The sequence below is a fragment of the Anoplophora glabripennis genome, unplaced genomic scaffold (genome assembly GCF_000390285.2).
Source record: "Anoplophora glabripennis isolate ALB-LARVAE unplaced genomic scaffold, Agla_2.0 scaffold130, whole genome shotgun sequence".
Lineage (NCBI taxonomy): Eukaryota > Metazoa > Arthropoda > Insecta > Coleoptera > Cerambycidae > Anoplophora > Anoplophora glabripennis.
Genome location: NW_019416297.1, coordinates 765,477 through 791,943, shown reverse-complemented (window position 1 = coordinate 791,943; position 26,467 = coordinate 765,477). Strand labels below are relative to the sequence as shown.

The following is a 26,467-nucleotide window of genomic DNA, read 5'->3' as shown; positions in this document are numbered from 1 at the left end:
CGTAGTTGTTTAAAAACCATTCACAAAATACAGCCCGTCGCGGAAAATCAACTTCATGAAGTTCTTGCTGACAAGTTAAACGATAGGAGAACAAACGCAAATCTTTTTTTAACACTGTGTGGCAGGTACCGACTGATACTCCCACCATTTGTGATAAAACACGTACAGAAGTTCTTGGCGCATTTTCCATTATTTGTTGGACATTTTCTTTTAATTCTTCAGTCCGCTTTTTAGGTCGGCCGCTTCCTTCTTTTCTTGTTACACTGCCCGTTTCACGAAAAACATTAACACAACGCTGAACTGCACTTTGAAAAATTTTGTACTCAACAACGCCGGGAAATTGATTTTGAAATTCTATGAAACATTCCTCAATAGAATACTTCCATATTCCATCAATCTTGCGTCCATTTCTAAAGTAGGACTCTATGATAAACACTTTTTGTTCTTGAGAAAACACCACTTTAAACGCTTTTTAAAACGAAAATATTCAAATTGATAGCGGCGATATAGCGCTTTGACAGATGACGTTTAAGTTCATTTGCTATACGCTACGCCCTACGTCCAAATTTTCAGAACCAACTTGACCACGTTTTTATTTGAACGCTCGTTATGAAATAAGAGTACTCAGTTTTTTTAAAATCTAAAAAAATTTACCTATTCAGAAGGGTACATAAAAAACTTTTTTTCCATGTAGTCACCTCTCAGGCCTATTGTTTCGCGGCATTTTGGATCTTATCGTCGGTAAAAAAAAACATTTTCCACCCATAAACACCTCCAGAGAAGAGAAAAGATGAAAATCAGAAGATGCCTGGTCAGGGGTGTGAGGGGGTCGCTTAATGCTGACCCAACCGAATGAATTCAAGAGGTGCTTTGTGGCATTGGCTATGTGTGGACGTGCATTGTCATGCAACAAGCACACTCCCTTTGTTAACATTCCCCTTCTTTTGTTCTATATCGTCTTGCGTAGTGTTTTCAGGGTTTCACTGTACTGTGCAGCATTAATTATTTCCCACTTGAGCAAAAAGTCAATGAGGAGAATCGCTTTATGGTCTCAAAACATACTTGCCATAATTTTTCGGGCAACGATTTTGAGTTTTTCGATGATGGTGAAAACAGAAATCTCCACTGCATTGATTGTCTTTTCATCTCGGGTGCAGTGGGTCACCCAAGTCAAGGAATTGTTCACCTTCCAGTTTGAAGTGCTCGAGAAATTCCCATGAAAATGTAATTTTGTAGGATTTGTGTTGATCCGTGAGCTGTTTTTGTACCCACCTCGCGCACAATTTTCGATAACCATGTGTTTCAGTAATGATTTCATCCAGAAGAAATCAGGAATTGTGGGAACACTGTGTTCATCGCGTCCAAAGTCAATCGATGATCACCACGAAATATTTCTTTTGTCTACTTCTTTGTTGACGATGAATATTCATTCTGCCAGCTTTATACTCACTCACGACGCCACTTGCATACATTAGTACGATCCCCATAAACAGTTTTGATTTCATTAAAAATCTGGAACGGCACCTTTCCTCTTGTAAGAAGAATCCGGACTAACATTGCAGCTGACGAGATTCGGAATAGGGGCGCTTATTTCAACACGACACTTCAACAACAGTTCTCAACTGACTGCGACAAATGAGTGCACATTCTGCTCCCAACACCTTGGCCTTGATTGCAGTGTAGTCAGCTTTGTCGAAAACAAAAACTACAGAGTATCAGAGTCTCAGTATTTTTACTTTGTGGATTTGCCTCATACATATAAAAAAATAATGAAAATCGTATGATCTACTTAAATTTGACAGAAGTGTTCCTGGTTAAATTTGAACACTCTGTACATACCTAGTTCTTTATGTACTGAGGCTGAAAAGTTGCATTTTTATAAACGAGCCTGCTTTTGTTCAACATCAAAATGCAGGTTGTGATTAGGGTGCGTATGCATTTTTAATAATTTTAGCTAGGCTGCATTAATCAGTAGGTATCTTCAATATAGTGTCAGTTTTTTAAATAACAAATTATTTTTTGTCTGCAAATACTTCATGGACTCAATTACCTACTTTTCATCACGCACCATGTACCTGGTAGACATGTAATTGAATCCATGAAGTATTTGCAGTCATAAAATGATATGACATCTAAAAATTGATACATTTGTTTATAAAACTGCATTCTATGGTGAGCTTGACAAAAAAATAATTTATATCAGCTGGACTAGTTTCAGCATATCTTCATGAAGCGAATATTACAAAAACTTATCTTAAAAAACTGTTTCTATTACAGACATATCTAGACAGTGGCCTCCCTGTATGAGAGTAATAGTGGAAAGTTCCGACGTCTCCAAAGTAAAAGTGGGTTCGTTGCACATAATAACATGCGATGGAGGTAGTTTGGGTAGAGAAGGCAATCATTCCATAATCATACCCGACATAAACACAAGTAAACATCACCTAAAATTTACTTTCGATAAAGGAAATGGGAACTATTTTGTCACTGATGTAGGATCACGAAATGGTACCCTTTTAAATAACAAACGAATGTCACCATCTAAGCAAGAAAGTGATCCGATACACGTCAAACATGGTAGTAAAATACAGATTGGATCTACCGTATTGCTGTGTCATATCCATGATGGAAATCACACCTGTGGCCATTGTGAGCCAGGACTCGTACAATGCACTAAAGGTTCTCTCTTTTTTTATTTTATTATTATTTTTTGTTCATATTGGTAATAAAATTTGATTTTCAGAATCTACATCATCAAACTTTATTGCAAATTTTCTTAGAAACAATATATCAAAATACACCCCTATTATCACGTAATTTTTTTACTGCTAAGCATTTTTGGACCCACGTTTAAAGGAGGCATTTTACTTAATCCATTAATGCTCAAAATCGGATTTTCAAAGGGGTGTTTTTTAACCATGGGCGATTAAAAATCAAACCTACCAGACTTGTTGGGGATACTCTTTCAAGTGGTGTCCAAAAAATAAAAAAAAAAAATTGGGCAAAAATGGACTTCCAATTTGAAAAACAGCAATTTTTTATTATTTTCAGTCATTTTACGGTGTTAGAAACTTTATCGTTAAGATACGTGCCTAAAACTAATGGGAACGGTTCATCAACACTCCAAAAGGATCCAAGATATACACATCGATTAAGTAAATTGATAAATCAAAATGGGGGCTGAACCGGAGTTTTCTCGGAGAATCTCAAGAGAATTTTTTGGGTCTTTTTTGAAATTTTTGACTTGGCCTATTTTTAAAAAACCGACTGTTTAGTACATTATACTTATCTCCACAGTATTTTTTTATGTATGGGGTGTATTTACATGAATGAACACAGATGGGGTGTATTTACATGAATGAACACAGATGGCACCTTGCGTACGCAACGACTAACATGGGGGTGGAGGTACTGAGCCCCTTCCCAAACATTTCAGGGGGGCAGAGGCCTTCCTTAGTTGATAGATGTGTTTATATTCTGAAAGAAATAATGTGAAACAGAAAAAGTATTTTTTAAAAATAAAATATTCACGAGTCATTAATACTTTATCATTAAGACAAAACTAAAAAATATCCGTAATAAGGAGTATAATTTTGTTATGCAGAATTGTAATATAATCGGTATGCAAAGGTAAGGTCCACGGACCCAGACCCTTTTTTTTCTTTGATTAATAACGAGCTGAATTTTGGAGAACAGCTTCGTTTTGACGAGACGCCCAACTTGTCCCTCTACGGAAATTCTCGAAAACGGTAGCTAATAAAGCGCGAGGGTGTCAAACATGTCGATTTGGTGAATGATCAATATTTATTACTAACAAGTAGTTTTTCACTTAAATCGCATGATAATTGTATGAAAAACTCGAAAAAACTTTTGTCCTACACGTTCGATGGTTTTTCCGTAGCGTCCCCCACTCTTAACATGTCAAAATAATATGATGTTAGAAGTTATTAATAACCACCTAATTTTTTCACAGATGCTTGGTAATTATTATTATAATTCAGTGACATTTTTATCCTACATGTAAAATAGAAGGTTTTCCTAGTCCTACACTGCAAAAATGTCATATTCACGGGTACAATTTTCTCATTAATAACTGTAGGACAAAGAAACCAAACAATATTTTAGGGAATTTTTAATAAAAAAAAACTATGTCCTACAAAAAAATTAGTATGTATTGCTAGTCCTACAAAAATTATTTAAAATTGCGAATTTCGAAATCAGCATTATATCTTCTTGTGATTATCACTCCGAAGTTTGGGGGGGGGAGTGATAAACAAACTTTATCCTTAACAAGCGCGGCCGAACTAAACCAAAGCGATTTTTCTCTATATCGTCGAAAAAAGTGTATATTTAACTTTCTATGCACATGTGATCATATGATGCCACAAAGTAGAAAAATAGTTTAGTAACCCCCCCAGAGAGTTTGGGGGGAGGAGGGGGGATATATTAAGCAAACTACCCTTATCGAGCCAGGTCGAGCCAAACCGATGAATTTTTTATTATATTTTAAAATCATTTGTAAATGTTTTTGTATTATTTTTAATTTTTATTCTAGAAATTATAGAAAAAAATTTTGAAGAAAAGGTATTTTTGAGTATATTAAACAAAGAAATATACATTTTTATCTCAAGTTTAAAGGAGTTACTTACTGAACCCGTTTCAGTAACTGAATACCTTTTAATATAATTAACTTTAAATTAATTATGTAAATTAATTAATTTTATATACTTTAAAAAAAATTAATACACAAAAATAGTTAATAGTTACTAATTTTTAAAATAATTCATTTTGTTATTCTACATTAACTTTTACTACTAAAATTATTCAATAACCACGCTCATGTGTGATTGTTCAGTAAACAGCTCCTTTATCTATTAATAAAATAATCAATATTTGTATGAAAATAAAAAAATGTGAATTTATTACTATAAAATATTATATTGTTTGCAAGCAATCAGAATTACTTTAGAGAATTTTTTTATTTCCTCACTTTTTTCTCGGAAATTCGGATTTTCGCACAATAATTTGCATAAGAACTCCATCGTCAATAAAAAAAGCACAAAAACGTGGACGACTGAAACACACTTGATTCTCTCTAAAATAAAACGTGAGCAAACCGCCAAAATAATCCTGATTGGTGCAGGAATTTTGAAATTTTTTATTTTCACCAATGGTGAAACATTCGATAATTCATAAATTAAAAAAAAACTTATTATTATAAAGATTATTGAATAATTCATTATTATATAGATAAATAAGTTTAAAAAAAAATTATAAACTTCAATAATTTTTTTTATAATTTTTATTGAAAATTAAATTGTATGATTTCCAGTATAATTTTATTTGTTTTCATCACTAGCTTCCACTTTTTTTGTAGGACATTGGTAAAATCTTGATTCAAACATCGTTCTCAAAAGAAAAAATCGAAAATTAGGTTGTTATTAATGAGAAAATTGTACCCGTGGAAATGACACTTTCCCAGTGTAGGACTAGGAAAATCTTCCATTTTACGTGTAGGACAAAAATGTCAATGAATTATAATAATAATTACCAAGCATCTGTGAAAAAATTAGGTGGTTATTAATAACTTCTAAGATCATATTATTTTAACATGTCAAGAGTGGGAGACGCTTCGGAAAAACCATCGAACGTGTAGGACAAAAGTTTTTTAGAGTTTTTCATACAATTATCATGCGATTTAAGTAAAAAACTACTTGTTAGCAATAAATATTGATCATTCACCAAATCGACATGTTTGACACCCCCGTGCTTTATTAGCTACAGTTTTCGAGAATTTTCGTAGAGGGAAAAGTTGGACGTCTCGTCAAAACGAAGCTATTCCCCAAAATTCAGCTTGTTATTAATCAAAGAAAAAAAAAGGGTCTGGGCCCGTGGACTATAAAGCAATTTATTTTAATATTTAACCTGAACTGTAAAATCTTAGCAACTTTACGTAAATTCTGTAAAATATTGAAGACTAAAAGCGAATTTTTCTATTTCTGTTTGCAATAGTCACAACTAAACTATTCACTATAGCGATATGACAAGAAATGACTTCTAAACTGAAAATTAGTTTTTGTAACAATTTAAGTTCAATATGCGATAACAGCAAATAAATTTGCCTTTAAATAGTGCACATGTTATAAGTACAACCAGATATGTTATATTTGTTCTTTGTTGTGTAGTAAAAAATTTTGAGATTTTTCAACGAAACAATAATTATAATGGCATCTCCGAAAAGTAAAATTTGGCAATATTTTTCAAAACAATTAAGAGATTAAACTGTGCATGTTGCAATACATGTTCCACAAGTTTTGAAAAGTTCTGATATTGAGTTATTTTAACAGTAATAGTTGGTATTTTGATAATACAAACATATCGATATATTTATTTCACTATAATAATATCCAACTAATTTATCATTTAAATAACTTTTTTGAAAGTCTCAGTTAAGAAAATATGAAAAAGAGCAGAATTTTAAAAAATAGATGTTAACTTCTATTTTGAAAAATGTTCATATAAAAATTTCTACTTTTAATTCAAAAGAACAGTCACATATTCTCAGGTCCGATGTTAAATCTAACTCACCCTGTATATACAGGCTGTTACAAATTCGCTTCTCACTACGGTTATCTCGGAAGTGGTAAGAGAAATGAAGTAGCATAAATGGGGACAAAGAAGCATAATCAGGGGACCAACATTATGCTTCTAAAAAATCAAGGCTAACATGATTAGTTTTCGAAATATTTGAAAAAAAAAACGAAATTTTGGAAATCCGTTTTTGTTTCATTTCAGCCTTGTTTGAGCTGATATTGTAAAAAGAAGAACACTTTCTCATGGCAACTTTTTGCCCTCTATCGAATGGCATAATCAATCATTTTATATGTAACGTTTCGTCTCTCCTGGACCATCATCAACTTCATTTTTTTAAATACGATCCTGGAAATTTTATTACATTTTTTGCAAGTTTTGATGACCCCCAATACTGTACTGCCTCAGCCTAAACCAGAGTCAGATGTTTTGTCTCGAAAAATTCATCTCCAATGTATTCGTTCCTTTATCTAATTTTTTTATTTAGATTTCTATGTTTATTGAATTATAGTATACGCTAAGTGTCTTTAGACCCTGTAAAATCCACCTAGTTATTTAAACTACATATTACCATCAAAGGTTACAATAAAACATTATTAGAGTTTTAATCTCCATTACCTGGTCATACATAATTCGATAAGTTGTTGCGTCAGAATTATAACATTATTACAATTTTAATTTCATTATGACAAATTAATTCTTAAAAATGCATATGAACAACCAAAACTCCAAATGAACATTATACTTTAAAAATTACAGTAAATGTTCAAAAATGTTTCTGTTTTGGCAAATGTTGAAAATGAATATAAGCATAATATGATCAGAATGTATTATACCTGTAACTGCAACTGTGGAAGAGCATGTCAGATATATTTGTATGTCTTGAAAAAAATTAGGATGGAAATGGAAAGAATGGAAATTTGTTTGAATTTTGAGCACTCGAGAAATCTAGAAATAACTACGAGCACGCGATTAAAACTCTAATAATGTTTTATTGTAACATGTGATAGTAATAATTTAAATAACTAGGTGGATTTTACAGGTCTAACGACACTTATAGTATATGATAATTTAATAAACATAGAAATCTAAAAAAAAAATAGATTTATTTGGAACGAATACATTGAAGATGAATTTTTCGAGACAAAACGTCTGAATCTGGTTCAGGCTGAAGCAGTACAGTATTGGGGGTCGTGAATACTTGCAAAAAATGTAATAAAATTTCCAGGGTTGTATTTAAAAAAATTAAGTTGATGATGGTCTTGGAGAAGAAACGTTACATATAAAAATTGTTTATGCCATTCGATAGAGGGCAAAAAGTTGCCATGAGAAAGTGTTCTTCTTATTTCAATATCAGCTCAAACAAGGCTAAAATGAAACAAAAACGGATTTCCAAAATTTCATTTTTTTTTAAATATATTGGTCTCCTGAATACGTAACTTTGTCCTCATTTAAACTAGTTCATATCTCGTACCGTGTCCGAGATCCCTGTAGTGAGAAGCGAATTTGTAACAGAATGTATACATATATAATAATTTTGGAATATGCAAAAATACCACTGAATTATTTTTACCTGATACTGATTCTTTATGTACTTCATTCTAGTTACTTCAGATAAAAGAATTTATAAAGCAACTAGAGCTGAAAGACATAAAAAGGAGTTGAAATTGTTAAGGAAAAAGTGTGGCATTGTAAGTTATGACGAGGATCCAAAGTTAGCAAGTGGTTATACTGACAGAGCGCAACAGAGAAGAGAAACAGTTGGCAGCCAGAATCCTCATGAAAAAACTCAAGTAGCCTCACTTGACGAGTGAGTTTTAAAATTGCTATAATTGTATCTACATCCATATAGTACGAGATCTGACTGCGAGATTACTACGCTCATTTGTTTTTTTTTTTAATCGAAATACAATTTTTATAGATATAATTATGAACAGACAAATATGTTTCTGCCGGGTTGCCTATCAAAATATTATTAAAATTAAATTAATTAATTTTTTTCCAAACAATTTTGTTCACTTTTATTTAAGATAAATTATACTTCATTTCACATAGAGGTAAAGAACTAAAAAGGGTCGGTAAATGTAACATTTTTCAAAAAAAAAAGTCCGGCCCGCCCATGATTTGAACCAAGGAACTTCAGCTTTGCAGTAGCGAGCTTTCAAATTGAACTACGATGACATACTGGTGTGTGTGGGGCCTTTATGGGCTATTTGAAACTTTGGGTCTCCGCAGATGTAAACAAAAAATTTAAAATGTTCAAATTAAGATTTATTGCTATAATATCGTCTCTATAAGATCACCGGCGTGTAACGCCAAAATATCGTCTCGCCGTGATCTGATCGGTCGGGAAAAAGCATCAAAAGGCTAAATATATTAAACGTGTTCACTGACATTTGGAAAAAATTTATTAATTTAATTTTAATTAAAAATACTTGCGGCCATATATTGATAGGCAACACGGTAGAAACATATTCCTCTATTCATAAATATATATAATATATTATGTAATTATGTATAAAAATTGTATTTTGACTAAAAAACAGATGAATGTAGCAATCTCGCAGTCGGATCTTAGAGTATTATTCTGGGATATGATTAAACTAATATCATTTATTATTTATTTTCTAGATCAATTTCTACTGAGAATAAAGGATTTAAATTGCTATCAAAGATGGGATGGAAAGAGGGTCAATCATTGGGAAAAGATAATAAAGGAATGCTTGAACCCGTAAGTTATATTCATCTAAAATATAATTTATCTACATTATTACAGAATTTGTTAAAAAAGCTGTAATGTTTTAACAAATTAATCGGTAGGTTTTAGAAAAAAATTCGTCAATTATTTTTGTTTAAAAAATTATTTTAAATGGCATACATAAGCAATCATATGATTGTCTATATCAACAATGACTTTAAAAAAAAAAAACATTTTTTTATCAGAAAATTCAGTTTTACAAACAATGGAAAATACCACTTTTTAGATGTTCTGTTGTTTTACATCTGCAAAACTTCACGATCTCATTCACTTCACATCTGCTATCATTGAGCGGAACGAATCTGTGGTTGTGAAGTAAAAATGGATGTGACCAGGGTCTCCATGAAGTTTTCGAAAACGTAATAAAATCAATCTAGTTTTTAAAATATGTTAATTAAGACAATGTTTAACAAAAAATCTTTTTGTTGGTATTTTACAAAACACAAAATGCCAAGCCTTACACATAGCATAAACAAGAAAGTTCTTATCACATATTCAAAGAAGTTAAATATGTCACATAGACACTGCGCTATATAAAAACTGGTATAGTTCTGGTAGAAAATAATTGGTCTATAAAACAATATTTTTGAGTCATAGGCATACATAAAAGAAAGTGGGGAGGATCGGTGTTTTCTGCAACCCCCTTCATGTTCTTAATAAAAATCTTTTTTGTATTTTAACTTTGACACCATGTATCTTGAAAGAAAACTATCTAACTGAAAAATGGCAAATATCCTATTATTTTTGCCGCAATAATCTTGTTATTTTTTGTAACGCCTTGTACAAATACAATGTCGGGTGAGTATATCTTATCTCAATAACTCAATAGTGGAGAAAGATGTACAACAATGTGTTTTGTACAAAATTTGTAGCATGTAATGCTTCAATTTTTATTATATAGGATGGTAAACCAAATCATATGATTTTGCATTTTGCCTCATAAGTGAAAATCAAAATGATGCAAAATTTATAAAGCTACATGCTTCTGTGTGCACTCACAAACTGCAAATCTAGATACTGCACAAATGTCAGATACTTATGAGTATTCAAAGTATATTTTAAACTATTTAGATTTACCACTAAATCCTGTTTGTGATTTTATATTTCAATTTTGTTTGAGTGTTTTATTTGAAATAACATTTTTTTACTATTACTTTACTATTACTTCTGTCTATGTGGTCCATCAGATATTTGCCTGGTTACCTAGCGGCTCAATCCGACATGGTACCAATCCCTACTGCTCTAAGAAAATTTTTATCTTATATTTCTTTTTAACTAATATTTTGGTGACATATAAGTTAACCTCTATAAAATTGTTTATTTTACACTATTGTCACTGCCTCAATGAATATAATGACTATATACAGGGTCGGAAAGTCCCCATGGTTCATTGTCCGTTACGTGAGAGCGATAAAGAAAGTCATAGAAATCTGTGCGATAGAGAAAGATGGCTATAATGAAGGCGTCTAATAGTCACCGCCCATTTCGCCCTTCCACAGGCCCGGTCTGGCTGTTTCAGGGGCCGTCGGGAAAAATCGAAATCAGGGCCTATTTGGTTTTGTCTGTTATTAGGGTGCATATCGACTCTCCCAAGGAAAACTGTCATATATCAAATTTGGTTAGGCTATACTGAGATAATTGCATTTGAATAGTTGAGAAATAATAATCTTCGTTATTTTTTTTTTATTACAAAAGTTAAATCGTTCTTCTTTAATAAAGTAATTATTGTTTAGGTCTTAATTAATTATTGATGATCTAAATAAAATAGTTTAGCATAAGACAAAAATGGATTTTGAATGAGTTACTACAGTTTTCGTCAACAAAATTTTTATTGAGAAACAACTTGCTACACTAATAAGGTACAGAAAAATTATTTATTAATTTCTATTTTTAGATAAAAAAAATAATAATTAATAATCAATAATGACATAAAAGGAAAATTTATTACGATTCAGAGTCAGAGTCATCTTCTTGGTCGATATTACTTTCTTCTTGGTGGTCAGTCTTACTACAGTAGGATCATATTCGATGCAAAGTAATAAATCATTGCCTGTCAAGGGAACCAATGAAGTACGCTTTTAAGGGTTTTACAAATTGAATAATTTCTTTATACATTATGAAGGGACGAAGGGATCAGTTCAGGTCTGGCATCCTTGTTCCTACAAAAATTCCTTTATTCTCATAAACTTTAATTTTAAATGTAATTTATTATAAATTCAATTTGTTTCCTAAATTCCACATATGTACTACATGTTACCTCTGTACGTGCCACTGTTGTTTACTTGTTTTTTAGAAGCGCTCTCTAATTGACGGCAAAGCTCGCCAGGTTAGTATTTGACATATAACCGACCAGTTCGTACACTCGATGCACCTGGGCGACTACAACTACTACCAGAACACAGTGCGTATGCAGCGGTATTTCAGATTTTACATTGAATTTCATTTTAAATTTGAAATGATTTATCTTACGCCTCCTAAAAATGATGACACGATTTTCCTTTGACAACTATTTGCTCTACTTTGCATCGAATATGATCCTACTATAGCAGGCCGAAGGGAATTGTAAAATTTATGATACATCGGTGGTATCAAATTAGCCTTACACATACCCAAAAGACCGCTTAATTTTTTTACCATCAATTGGCAGCAAATCTTGATACAATCTTGGAAATTGATATTCTTCGCGTTTGCGTGTGTTTTTTGTTTGTAAGTCTAGTTCTTTATGGTTTTCTCCAAAATTATACACAAAAAATACTTTATTGGGAGACTTTGGATCGCAGTGGATTTCTCTGATTTTGCTGATTTTTACAGCCTCTCCAGTATCTTTTTCCAGTTTTGTTTCTTTACCATTTAAAAGTTACAAAATCTTCTTGAGACATTTCTTTTACTTTGTACTGTGGGGCAGTAACTTTGGCCATTTTTATTAGACTTATCCACTGATCAGGAGTATCATTTCATTCCGAGTGTGGCCAATTTCAAGAAAACGGTGTGTTATTTCCAAATCCAAAGTCATTGATGCATAAGTAAATATCGCAAAAACAAAACGATTACGGTTTTGGCTACTGCAATTGTCGGAATAAAGAATAACCTTTCGTATGCCATTTTCTATAACACTATTTGAAAAGATCCATAAACAACTTCCAATTTCATCCGGTCCTCGCTTCGATATTGGCTCATGCCATACATAGCAATAGCTTTGATTGCTGCCTAAATCATAAATTGTAAAGTTGTATGTTGCGATTTTACTTTATAGTACAAATCGCTGATTTCTGACTTGGGCGTTACTAACACCTTCTGCAAATCAAAGCATGCTCTGTTATTAGAGATTTATCATTTTTCGACAATTCTTTATCAATGTCTTTCAGATCGAACCACGATTTTGTTTAAATTATGATTAATATATTCATCTTCCCTTTTTTCTGTTCTCTTATCGGGGTCTGTATTCTTATAAGTACTACACACAGAACACTGATTTTTTTTTTTTAGCTTAAAGAAAGCTATATTAAATTTCGAATTAAGAGTATCCCTGTATTGTCTGAGTGTAGCTACTGCATCCCATTTTTGTTGTTTTGCATATTCTAAATATATTCTGTGCATTCGTGAAATACTCAATCCTTCTTCCAAGTACATTCGTTTTGAGTTTTTTCTTGTATAATGAGAAGGCATAAGTGGAAAAAGTTTTATGTGTTCCATAATGTTTTTTATTAGAGCATCTGGATACTTATGCGGTCTAGTGTTGTGTTTTCCTCTTCTGTCTCGTTCTACAGTACCAATTTTTTGCAAAGCGTTGCTTACAATTGTTTCAGAAATTGCAAGCGCATTTATGAACATCGTTTTGCAAATTTGTTTCTCATTATTGTTAATGACAAACTTATAATTGCGAGAGAAATTCCTTTTGGAATATTTATTATGTACAGTAACCTGCTCTTTTTCTCGTTGTGTCACGCACCTTACAAAAAAATCCCACTGCCGAGTATGATCTCCAAGGTTCCAAAATTTGTCAAAAATGACTTTTGTAGCTACTTCATTTAGTTTTTTGTTGCATTTATACCTGCAAATTTCTTTACAAGGTGATTTCATTACTTTTACAAAAATAAGTTTGTCTACGATTTTTATGTAATAAAAATTTCATTCAAATTTAAATTTATAAATTGATTCTGTTTCACTCACGCAGCGTGCAACGCGCAAACGCGGCAGATATGACAGAAGCTATTTACATGCTGCCGTCTGGATCGAGCGTGCAAGGCAAACTCTCCCATTTATTTCAAGCTCAAATTAAAGCTTATTAGTTATTTCAAGCATCATCTTTAAAATATTAAAAATATACTTTTAATATACTTACCCTTACAGTACGTATTCTGTTTTTAAATAATTTTTTTAACATAAAAAAACTCATTGGGATAGGTGACTTTGAATCGGCATTTCTCCGGCTCCAGTACAATCTATGAAATATCTATTTGCAGTTCAAATTAAAGCTCATTTCAAGCGCTGTGCTGCTATTCTGTAGGAATATAAGTATACTTACCACTGCAGTACTCGTGCCGTTTTCACAGATTTTATTTGGCTAAAAATGTTCTTATAGTTTTGACGCCTCGTTAGTCGTTTGGGGGCCTATCTTCCAAAATAAGTCGGGTTTTGCCGACTGCCCGACCTGGCCAGACCGGGCCTGCCCTTCCACAAATAAGATCCACATCTTTCTCTATCGCACGGATTTCTATGACTTACTTTATCGCGCTCACGTAACGGCCGATGAATCATGGGGACTTTCCGACCCTGTATAGTCTGTTTGATTATAAAGGCCATGAGCTATAACTTGGTTACCCATTTTTGGACACCCTGTAAAGTATATATATTTTTAAATGGGATGTTATTTTTATTATACTGGTGCACATTTTTTGCACATTTTGATAATTTTTTTTTTATTCTCTTTCCAACCATATGAAATTTGTGTGCCTTTGCAAAACGAAATTTTTGAGAAAAAATGAACAAACTTTCATCCTTTGACTTTAGTTTAAGGTACTCGCTTTCTAAATCATATCAAATAGAAGGCACTGGAAAAATAATTTAGCAGTATGCAAAATTGTCACATATCAGTTTGTTTGTCACCTTTCAACTTATAACAATATGAATGATTTTAATAAATTAGTTGATATACTGAATATTTATTATGAATGTAGAAAAAACAGTGTAGCTACTTTACATTTATATCGACAACATTATCCTAGAATCCAAGAAAGTTTAGTAAACTTGTAACAAATCTAAGATAGTTAGTTAAAGTATAGGAAAAATATGTATTTAACAATAACTTGGTAATATTAATAAACAAAAAATTGTACAGTGAAATATTAAATGCAAATAAAAAATGTAGAGTGAAATAGTGAAATTTAAAAGTACTGTTCAAACTGTTGTCCATTTCTTTCTATACATAATTCGCATCTTCTAACTGCATTTAATTTAACTTTATGTGGAATATTATTTATCGCAGTACTAATTCTGTCTTTCAACTGATCAATGTTATTTGGTGGTGTTAAATAAACTTCATGTTTTACGAAACCCTAGAAAAAGAAATCCAATGGATTAATATCTGGGGATCGTGACGGGTCCTCTTGTACCAGTCCAGTGGTCTTCACCAGTTAAACAACCATCAAAGTAGTATAGCTCTAATATTTTTGAAACTAGCATACCACACTACACATTAATACGAAATCGATTTTGAAAATTTCTTTCTCTTGTAATTCTAGAATTATCATGGCTCCAATGGTATGATGTATTGCGGTTAAACATGCCGTTGTTAGAAAAATTCCTTTATAATCAAATAGACTGTATATAGTACGCGAAGCATAAAGGCTCCATCTATCGAGCTGACTTCCACTATGCCATTCAAATGGCTACTACGGTGGAAGCGACCTGCTAAAATTTGCCTGGTACTTTATTGCACGAATGTCGCCTATGGAGGGCGAAACACAATGTAAATCGTCAGTGCCGCGAAAAACAACTACTCCGAGGGCTATTTGCCCCTACCGGCATTGAATTACATTCGCGGCACCCAGTACAACAGCTAGGATCGTTCATCAGCTGGTCCCACCAGGCACAGACTGGTTTTGGACTTATTAGTCCTCATCAGTGTGTGGTAGGGGCAAATAGCCCTCGGAGTAGTTGTTTTTCGCGGCACTGACGATTTACATTGTGTTTCGCCCTCTATAGGCGACATTCGTGCAATAAAGTACCTGGCAAATTTTAGCAGGTCGCTTCCACCGTAGTAGCCATTTGAATGGCATAGTGGAAGTCAGCACGATAGATGGAGCCTTTGTGCTTCGCATACTATGTACCTCTTGTCGGGAGTTTACGACTTTTAGCAGCTGAATCGTTCATCGGTTGTCCTACCTATGACACACTGATGAGGACTAATAAGTCCGAAACCGGTCTATGCCTGGTGGGACCAGCTGATGAACGATCCTAGCTGTTGTACTGGGTGTCGCGAATGTAATTCAATGCTGGTAGGGGCAAATAGCCCTCGGAGTAGTTGTTTTTCGCGGCACTGACGATTTAGACTGTATATATTTATTTTATTTAAAAAAATAATAATTTTTACCGACATACATAGAACATTATGTAATTGCACTTATCTGCAATTATTTTTTTTAGCTGACTGAAACAGTAAGATTTTTCAAAAACTCGTTAATAAAAATCATTAGCAACTTTCTATAAATGGCTTTTTTCTTTTTCTTCTAGATTCCACTAGTCTCTAATAAAGGAACTGCAGGCATAGGTTGTACTGAAGATGTTTGTATAGAAGCAATGCCACCAACAGAAAAGCAAAATGTATGGAAGAAGACTCAGGAAAGATTTCAAATGTTACCAGAAACGAATGAAATATTTGAAGGGGATTCTGATGAATAGAGACTAAAATTTGTGGTTATGTTTGTATTTATATATATGTAGGTATTTTTTGAGAAAGAGGCATCAATACTACCAAATATTTTTATAAAATTTCCACAAATTGTGGACATGTTTTACTTTAAACGAAACACTGTATAATTAATATATTGTGAACTTTTAAAGCAATTACTGTAGGATAACACAAACATGTATGTTGAGTCGTTATGTAGATTATGAAATTTTAGTTACAATAGGATCACTCTGCGAAAAAAACCTGTTTTTACATGTTTACCATAAATGTGTGAATATTTTAATAAAAATATAAAGCCACATTTTTGTGAAAGTTAATTTTGTAATTAATTATATTTTATACAAGTGTTAAATAATTTTATAATAAATTTATATGACTTTTTATTGTGTTTATTGAAAACCTGAGTCATAACCCACTAAGCAAAATAAAATTGCTGCAACTATTGCCAACAATTTATAATTACACATTGCACCAGTTTTTTCAAATTCCCCATCTTTTAATTCACCTTATTTAGTGTATTTATAAATAATAAGACATAATAAATTAGTTGAAAATAAAGTTGGTGATGATCAAATATGCCGATATTTTTGAGAATAAACTTTAAAACCTAGCATGGCAGAAGTAATTGTTCAGTTCAAAATTTACCCATGTTTCAAAAAGAATTTGATACATTTTCAAAAAGTTCCATACAACGCGCAGTTCCCGTGATATCTACTAGAATTACAGATGAACATACGCAAATGACCTATTACGCAGATTGGAAGGCGCTGGACGAGAAAACACATTTTCACCACAGTTTTGAAAGAAAGAATAATTAGTTGAAAATGAAGTTGGTGATGTTCAAATATACCGATATCTTTAAGAATAAACTTTAAAACCTAGCATGGCAGAATGAAGTAATTGTCACAGTTCAAAATTTACCCGTTTCAAAAAGAATTCGATAATCTAAAAACTTCCATACAACGCGCAGTACCCGTGATATTCACTGGAATTATAGATGAACATTCATAAATGACCTATTACTCGCATGGGAAGACGCTGGGTGGGAAAACACATTTTCACCACAGTTTCGAAAATTTGTGGAGTTTTCTCCCGCAAAGCTACTGTTGAAAGATACTCAAGTTACGTATACAAAAACATTCCCATCCCTAGATATTGCCTACTTTGAATGTGTTTATATTTCTCAAGCCCAAGGGCTCTTGCCCATAAATTAAAATGCTTATAAACATACAGAGGTACATTGTAGCACTAAACTTAAGAGTTTTTTAGTTCTCAATCTGAATTGACACAGAATAGATGTGATACATGATACAATAAACTTATATGTGATATCTGAATAAGTGAATAAACAATATCTTTTAATTATTAAAGTGTTTTAGTTCAACCCATAATCCCATCAACATTCCCAACAGCCATCTGCCGTATCAAACAATGCTGACAGCGGAGGCGACGAAACGCGAAACAGTCACCAACTGCGCAGGAGAGCGTGATTTTCCACCATTCCACTACGGAACAATTATTGCCACCAAAAGTCATCAGCCAGATGAGACAACGCTGACCATGCATCGCCTAGAAGCCGCCAACAGAGCAAGAATAGTCATATTTTTACAATGCAACATGTGTATATAAGTCTTTCCAAAGTCAGTTGAACATGTATGAACGCCTAGCAATAAAATTTAATGAGTTTCATGGACATCCCTAAACAAGTTTTTTGCTAAGGTAAAAAATAATAAAAATTTGTATATAATGTGTAGAAAATTTCTATTATATGTTCATTTGGCCAACAACATATTTTAATTATTTATTTCTTTATACAAATTATAAATTGTCCACCGAAGTACGTGCCTCATCATGCTATCGAAATTTTTTAATTTTTATTTTCGCTTTCTCTACGCAATGATCTACTTGTATAACACTTTGTTTAATAACATGAAAAATTGTGGACACTGAAACTTTAGTTAATATGTAAATTCTATTCATAATTTCATTATCTGGTTTTTCATTTTCTTCCGTTTTTAAACAATCGTAAATATTTAAAATGAGACGCTGACATTGAACATGTAAATCTTTATTTTTAAGTTCTAAATCTGTTGCATCAACAACTGGTTCTACTAATTCAACATTGTCTGGCGGTATTTAGTTTTGTTCCGTTTCAAAAGGTCTCCAAAATGCCATGTAATAATATTANCTGTTGCATCAACAACTGGTTCTACTAATTCAACATTGTCTGGCGGTATTTAGTTTTGTTCCGTTTCAAAAGGTCTCCAAAATGCCATGTAATAATATTAGTAAACAAAATATCCCTCTTATTTCTCCCTTTCGCAATTGTAATATGAATGACTAATAAAAGGTGCCTATAATAAATTAAAATTACCTGAATCATACCGAATTCCCCATTGCTACACTGCATCGCTATGCAATTTGTCGACAACTGAAATTTATGGCTGATCGCCCAGTCCGGCTCTGTTTGTTCGCTGTTTGCCCGAGCTCATTCTTCAACTAGGCGACCAGACCTGCATACGAGTATGATTAAATAAAGTTTTTCAAATATTTCAATGCCGAGTTATTGCGTAGCGACCGAACCTAGTACATACCGCCTAGCTCTTTGGTCTTCAATTGAGATCGGAAAGACTATACTGTAGTATATAACAACCACGGGTTCGATCGAAAAAATACAAATAAACGTAGTTGTGGGCAGAAATATGTGATCGTCATAAGGAATACCTACGTTGTATACATCTATTTTTAATTGACGGAAAGGCGCTGGCTACTAACTTTAAAGTTAGTTTAATTTTATAAACACAAAAGCAGAGTAAATACACCTAACTTTATTATTTACGTACATCAGTCTTCAAATTAAACATGTGACAAATAGAAAGAACAACAAAAACATTAACAACCATTTAACATAAAATGAGAGTGCCAGGCTCACCTAGAGCTCCTGTGGGGAAAGAGCATGGCAGAGAAACCCACGATCGTTGCTCTAACTATTCAAATATAAATACAAAACAACCGCTAACAAAAGGCATAACTTAAGATCATTTGCTAATGATAATTAACGCCCGACTTATTTAATTTCTCACTAAATGTCACCTCACTCGGATTAGACATACACACTTCCAAGTAAAACTGAAGAGGTTTGGTGTTAGTTAGCCGGCAGGGCCGGAAGGTAGTGAAGTCCAATACGGGACGCAATCCAGCTATGAGTTCTTCTTCTTTCTTTGTATTTAATTATTCTTTTTTTTTCAGATTCACATTCAGAATATCACATCACGCTGTTGTACTATCTAGCACTTTCCGTGCATCTAACCCCCTATGCTATAGGTCCCATAACAACTCGCACTTGTGATAGAAAATAGTATGTGCAACCTCTGTAATCTATGGCATGTGCAACTCGTTCAGAAAAGTTGCCATAGCGCCATGCCACTTGGGCGCTTTCCGCACTCGCTTCGCTCGTGCGTCAACTGCGTCCGCGTGGCGCTATTGGCAACTTTTCCCCACTCGTTACACAATGTACTATTTAAATTGGTCTCCCTATTAATAAAAATTACTTATACCTAAATTCTAAGAAAATATCTACAAATAAAAAATGTTAAATTTCTTTTTAATCAATTAGTTAGTTATTTTAATTAATTTTATGAAAAAAGGTATACCTAATTCCATTATACCTTTTTTTAATTCTTAGTTGAATATCAGGTAATGCTTAGTAATGAAAATTATTAATTTTTAAATATTAGGTACAGACTGTTTCTTTAAATTTTACCCCACCTGCAGTTATTATTTTAAAAGACAAAACAAAATGTGAAATATAAAATTGAATTACGATAAGGGGAGGTCAATGACCTCCAAACAGTAACCTGATATATTATTTCATTTATAATTGCAAAAAGTTAGCAAAATTGCTAACTTGGTTTTCTTATCACACCTAAGCGGAATAATTTCTATTTCAATACAATTTACTATTTAAAAATAGAATACCCTACAGTATTGTTACGCGGGTTTTACCAGGAACATGGCACGGCATTATTATTATTATTAAGATATACAGATCCGCGACAGTCCGGCTCTGATGAACTCAAAACCAAACATATTTCTGCCACCAGGGTTTCTTTGGCGCTAGTATCACTTACAATTATTAAATTGCAATATATAGCTAGGATAAGAACCTCGCTATACAGCGGTAGTATAATATAAGGTCAATATAAGTATGACTTTTGAACAGAAGGTGTCACAGGCATACCATGGAATTAATGCCAACTCCAAATACATTTAAGGGGGGCGTTTTTATGCGCAATTTTCAATGAATTTTTTGTCCAATTGTTTAAAAAATCTAAGCAAGTTAGAAACGATATCTCTTCACTGTAGTACTCATACAAGTGTTCTTCAGGGTGTGAGATAACTGACAACACATTTTAAATAAGAAAAAAAAAACATATTTTTTTATCTTACGTTTCCTGAACTTTCCACGACTGTTGAACATACAGATAAAAGCGTACGGTATTATAAACATACCCACACCCAGCAGAATGCTTTTAGGATACTATTTATACATGAATTAATAAGAATTATTGAGTAGTTTTATAAATCAATTGGACAAAACAGGAAAGGTACGTGTTCTGATATTTTATATTATCCGTCATCTTTTCATGCCGAGNGACTTTTAGTTTTTATACGGTTTCAACTATCTTCGTAAACACTATAATAAATGTTTAAATTTTTGATAGTATCAAGTATAGTATTCCTCTGTTTCCACATCCAATATTTTATTAAAACACTGTAGGTCATTATATTATTTTTCTGTGCAAATATTAAAATTATCTGACAATTCTTGTTCATTGCACATATTTTCCCTAATGCGGCTCTGGACGATAATAGGCTTACCAATGTCCTGAGAATATATAGTTACCGATTAAAGAAATCTTTACGTCGATTGCTATGTGGTATTATGAAGTTGTTCTAGTTTGGCATTACGCTAGTAGAGACCGCCACTTCCTGGATGGATTTTCTACTATCTATCAGGTGCTATCGCTGTCTTACCAAAAGTGCGATTTCTTGTCTATAAAACGGCGCCCTTAAAGAATATTCAAAATTCAGACATAAAAGAACAACAAAATACAAATTGGACTGCAAGGAAAATATTTCAACGCAAATTCGAATCAGAAATTTTATATTTTAGCGTTAAACAAGTGACACTAATTACTACTGTCTATAAAAGTGTAAAAATCGCTAGTCGCATTGTGAAATTTTGGCAGCCATTGGAGTACGTTGTGTCGCCACATCTGGGAACTCTGTCTATGGGGCGGGTGAATAACAATCTAGATGAAGCGAGGCGACCGCCATCTGTTACAGAGTGTCCAAAGTTGTAAACGTATTTTATTTTCTAAACTGTAATCGAATGTGTAAATGATTTTCAGTTTTCCATGCCGGTGAATCCTTATAATTTTCAAATATGATGCATTTAAATATTAAACCATTTCTAGATTTGAATTTTGTTAATGCACCTTCAGAAAACCTCAAATTTCCTAATGACATACTTCAAAAAACCGTTTTGATCTAGAAAAAAAGTTTTTAGACATAAACAGTTTCTCAAAGAAAATTTTATTTCTGGTAAACTAGCGAATATTTTCCAACCAGACTATGTCATTAGGAGCTCCAACAACCCTTACAACTTTTCATTAGCAATAAATTTAGTTCTGTTAAATTTATTATCATCTTTGAAATAATTTTTCCTAAATAGCATACGAGGTTCCAGTAAATATTTTTAGTCGTTATTGGCTGGGTGGGGAAGAGGAGGGAAAAGGTGGAGGAGTGGGGGTAAAATTGGTCAAAAATTACCAGGATGAACCTTCATAAAAAAAGCATGGGATTTTGGCGTCGTAGTAACATAGCCTGTCTACTATTAAATATTTCTAAACGTAACATAACATAAATCTTGGCAAAAAAATGTATTTTTACGTAGTTATCATGTTGAACCAGGACAAAATGCTCTATAAAATTGCACGAACCTCTCCAGAAGTTCAGAAACATAAATAACCGCTGTATGAAGTATGAACATCAACAAACCTATTTCTTAGTACTTCCTTTGAGGGACAATCTAATTGTAAGTGCCCACGATAATTTCGAGGTGTTACGCATTTTGAGAAATTATCAAGAAAATTGAAATCCTCAACTTTATAGTCATATTCAATGATAAAAAATACAATAAATTTCCAACACCAAATTTTTTGGGATTTTTTAAAAGCAAGACGGAAAATTACTTTCCGAAAAAGTCAAAGATTCTTACTTCTGAAGATTTTCATACATTTTTTACCACTGTAAATTTCAATTTTCAATCACGCGACAAATTACCTAAAAAAGACAAAAATTTATTAATTTTGAAAGAAAACCTTTTGTAATTCTAATTAACAGCTAATTTAGAAACTCATAGTTTTATAAAAATTAAACTTTCCACTAAATTTGTTAAAGAAAAGTAGTTTGCCAGCAACAGAGTCCTCATTGATTAAAATTTGTTGGATAACAGCACATAATAGGGGTGCAGACTCTTTACTGCAATATAAAGTCATTTGTGAAAGTATATTGGCAATCTTTAATGCACCTTTTATACGTATAATGACTCTAATATAGTTGCAAAGTATACAATAGCGTCCCGACGTTTGGTTGATGTATGAAGTCTAGCTAAGTTTATTAACTAGTCAGAGCCAGACGCTATCAACAATGAATGCACTTCACTTATTCTTTTTAAGCAATCAATCTTCATACATGCATAGGTCTTTCTCAAACGGTTGGAGTTGCGGTTGAGCAAGAAAAATTGCGCGAAATAGAGAGTGGTGACTGAGAGGAAACAGAAAAGTTAATCCGTTTATTGCTAATACAATGATTGCATTTACACTGCAGTAATGTAAAAATTTGTTATGTAAAAGTGTAATAATGCAATGAGATTTATTTTGATATTATGAACAAATGCGTTAGATTGATGATTATGAAGTGTTTAGTACTACACATCGTTAAGAATACAGTTTGGAGATATGTAATTAGCCCAATACCTTTTATTGACAGATGTAAAAAATTAATCCGTTGAATCAACGTACAATTTGATTTATTTATAACAAGTTGATTCCCCTTGTGAACAGCATATCCCTTCTGAGCAACCATCTGCACCAGTTTATGTGCTTTTAATGTACGGAAATACTTAAGTATATCGGTATTACGTTTTTACTTGTTAAAGTAATAAAGAAGTAATATGTTGTACATCTCTAAATATCTACTTTCTACTAGTGTAACAAAAAAGTTGCGCACGAAGTTTTCTGGAACGATGCATTTGCTTTTCCTGTAATTGTCATAAATCACTAGAGGGAATTTTATAACTTGAAATTTTCAAATATTATAGTATATTTTACTTTCTGTTGTCTGTGAAGATGTAAGGAAAATTATTTAAACAAGTGTACGCATATTTTGCATTGCATTTTATTCAATTTATTAATTTTCAGGTATATACGAGGACAATTTGTGGAATAAACAATTTTTAAGGAGTATAAAAAGTGGTTTTCGGGAATTTTCAAGGAAAAATCGATACAAGATGTCAGGAACAAAACGGCTTATTGTACATCTTTTCAGATAGTTGTTTTTAACTATTTGGATTCAAAATGGCGGCTAGGGGTGGTGGCAAGCCACGACACCTTTTTTCTCAGAAGATTGGAAGTGTTTCTTATTAACGATTGGTCTTGCAACAAAAAAGCAAATATTTTCTGATATTATACAGTGCGGTCATGATGAAAGGAACATATTCGTTTAAAATTCGGGTAATTATTTTGTGGAAAAATGCTCGGACACGTCGATTAATATTTTTAGTTGGGTATTTCTTGAGTCATATTGATTTTTTTTAATGAACAACCCTGTATATTACACCATTTTTGAATTGTACAGTAACTTCTGAAAACTTTTTGTATAACATACCGTATTTCTAAAATCAGCGATTTTCGTAAAAATTACGCTTGAAATGTGAAAAATGGAAAAAAATGTTTAATCATAAAACATTATTTAAATAACAATTGCTTTATAATAAATGTTCAATGTTCCGTTTACTTCAATACATTTTTGTAGTCGAATGATTGTTTCCCGTTGAACGTATTCAATTACCTATGCTGGAATAAGTCTTATTTCCTGGTGTATTTCAGGTCATCAAGATTATTTGGTCTATTCACATAAACTTTAGATTTCAAATAACCCCATAAGAAGAAATCTATAGGGGCTAAATCCGGTGACATTGGTGGCCACTCAATAGGGCCTCTGCGTCCAATCCTTTTATTAGGGAAAGTTAAGTCAAAAAATTGTCGAACTGCAATTGCAAAATGAGGTGTTGGAACTATATGGCATATAAGGAATATTTGGATTTTGTGAATTAGGAAACACAAAAGCTAAAGCGGGGATGAGTTCAAACTGAAGAAAGTCTAAGTAGCGTTCTCCATGTAAATTTTCTTAAAAAAAATAAGGTCCAAGAATTCGGTTTTCGACAATACCTGCCTAAACATTTATTTTTTGACGATGCTGTGTGTGACAGACTTGTGTCCAACGAGGATTTTCAGTTGCCCAGTACCTGCAGTTTTGTCTGTCTCCTTACAAGGATATTTTTTCGGAGTATTTGTGACACAGATCACGATGACAAACTACAATTCCTGAAAATTGTCCTAACTGCTACATGGGGATTATTTAGAGTTTCTAGTAAAACGTCTAGTTTAGAATCTTCTTATATTTCTGCTGATCTTCCTTTAGGTAAATCTCTAACTTGGCCGTGCTCAGCAAATTTCAATTCAATTTTGCTGACAGTAGATCTAGTAATTGAAGGTCGATCAGGATGAATTATATTAAATAAATTACACACTTCGTGTTGAGTACGCATTCTGTCTCCAAAACCAATCATTATAAGTAGGTACTTTAATACGTTCTTTCTCAGTTAAATGCATTTTTAAAATGAAACGTAAAACTGACAAAATGACACTGATGAACTAAACGCCGGTGATAGTTTGGTTTTTATTGTCACAAAATACTACATCAAAATAATCTAGAGGTCAAGGAATTAAAAACGATCAATACGAAGAAAATTGTTTTGTTTAAGATAAAATTTGGCATACCAGGTTGTTTTTGTTGACTACATATGTTCTTCTTGAAACACCCTGTATACAATTTTCTTATGTCAAAAAATCCGCAACTAAATAAGTATACTCATCGACGCGTCCGAGCGTTTTTCCACAAAATAATTACCTGAATTTTGAACGAATTTGTTCCTTTCATCACGAAAGCACTGTATACCTTCCAAAAAGCTGGGGAACTTCGTAGGGAAATTAAAAAAATATTGATAACTGTTGATTTCGTGAACATTCAAAAAGAAGAATCGAAAAAATTATTAATAATAATAAAAATTATTAATCGATCGAAAAACCACTACGATGTTCCCTGAGTTATGTTATTGTGAAGCTGGATACAAAATTTCAAGTCGATTCGCTGAAAACTTTTATGTTTCCGACCAGTCCCGGAAAAAACTCTTTTAAAGTTTTTGTTGCCATTCAGCATAAGAAATTCCTTATATTATACCTACCCTTCAATCAGGGTGCTTAGGCAACCCAGCATTGCACGATTGGTACTGGTAACGAAAATTCCCTAAATATTTGCGTCACCAATGTTAATGACTCGTTTACAATGACCAATGACAAACTGTTACATCTACGCTACGAGTAGTTGTACTTCACCTTGAAAAAACTCGTATTTCCTATTTTTTCCCCAATTTTTTCCCCTTACTTTTTCCTAAATTCATCAAATAAAGCATTGTTTAAAACATTTATCCGAAAATCAATTTTTTTGCAAAATTCTGGAATGTCCAATTACATACATATCTCGTGTTATTATTTCAGCTGGCTTATTTATTTATTAAAGAAAATTGCCAGAAAAATATTAGCAATTTTCCTGATACTATTTATAAGATTGTTCCTAATTGATATTAAATTTTTATTAGTATATTTTTTTAATAAATTATATTTATCAACAGTCCCACATGTTAGGTGATTTATTTACGACGTGTTTTCATCTAGCCAATAAAATCAGTTTGTTTGTTCCTACAAATCCAGAAATTAAATCCTACACCCTCGTAGATATTCTTCCGAGAACTCTCAGTTCTCCCAAGAAATCTCCCACTGTTTCTACATTTAGATAACACA

At 32.6% G+C, this 26,467-nt stretch overlaps 1 protein-coding gene across 2 annotated transcripts in view; it reads left to right on the top strand.

Annotated features, from left to right (window-relative positions):
• The window catches only part of LOC108904194 (angiogenic factor with G patch and FHA domains 1), a 23,677-nt gene extending 7,076 nt beyond the window's left edge, over positions 1-16,601 (top strand). For both annotated transcript variants that reach the window (XM_018706648.1, XM_018706649.1), the window contains exons 5-8: positions 2,278-2,679; positions 8,197-8,401; positions 9,223-9,322; positions 16,082-16,601. In XM_018706648.1, coding sequence (XP_018562164.1) covers positions 2,278-2,679; positions 8,197-8,401; positions 9,223-9,322; positions 16,082-16,249 — 875 coding nt within the window. In that variant the 3' untranslated portion in view covers positions 16,250-16,601. The remainder of the gene's footprint in view (positions 1-2,277; positions 2,680-8,196; positions 8,402-9,222; positions 9,323-16,081) is intronic.
• Positions 16,602-26,467: the final 9,866 nt, after the last annotated feature.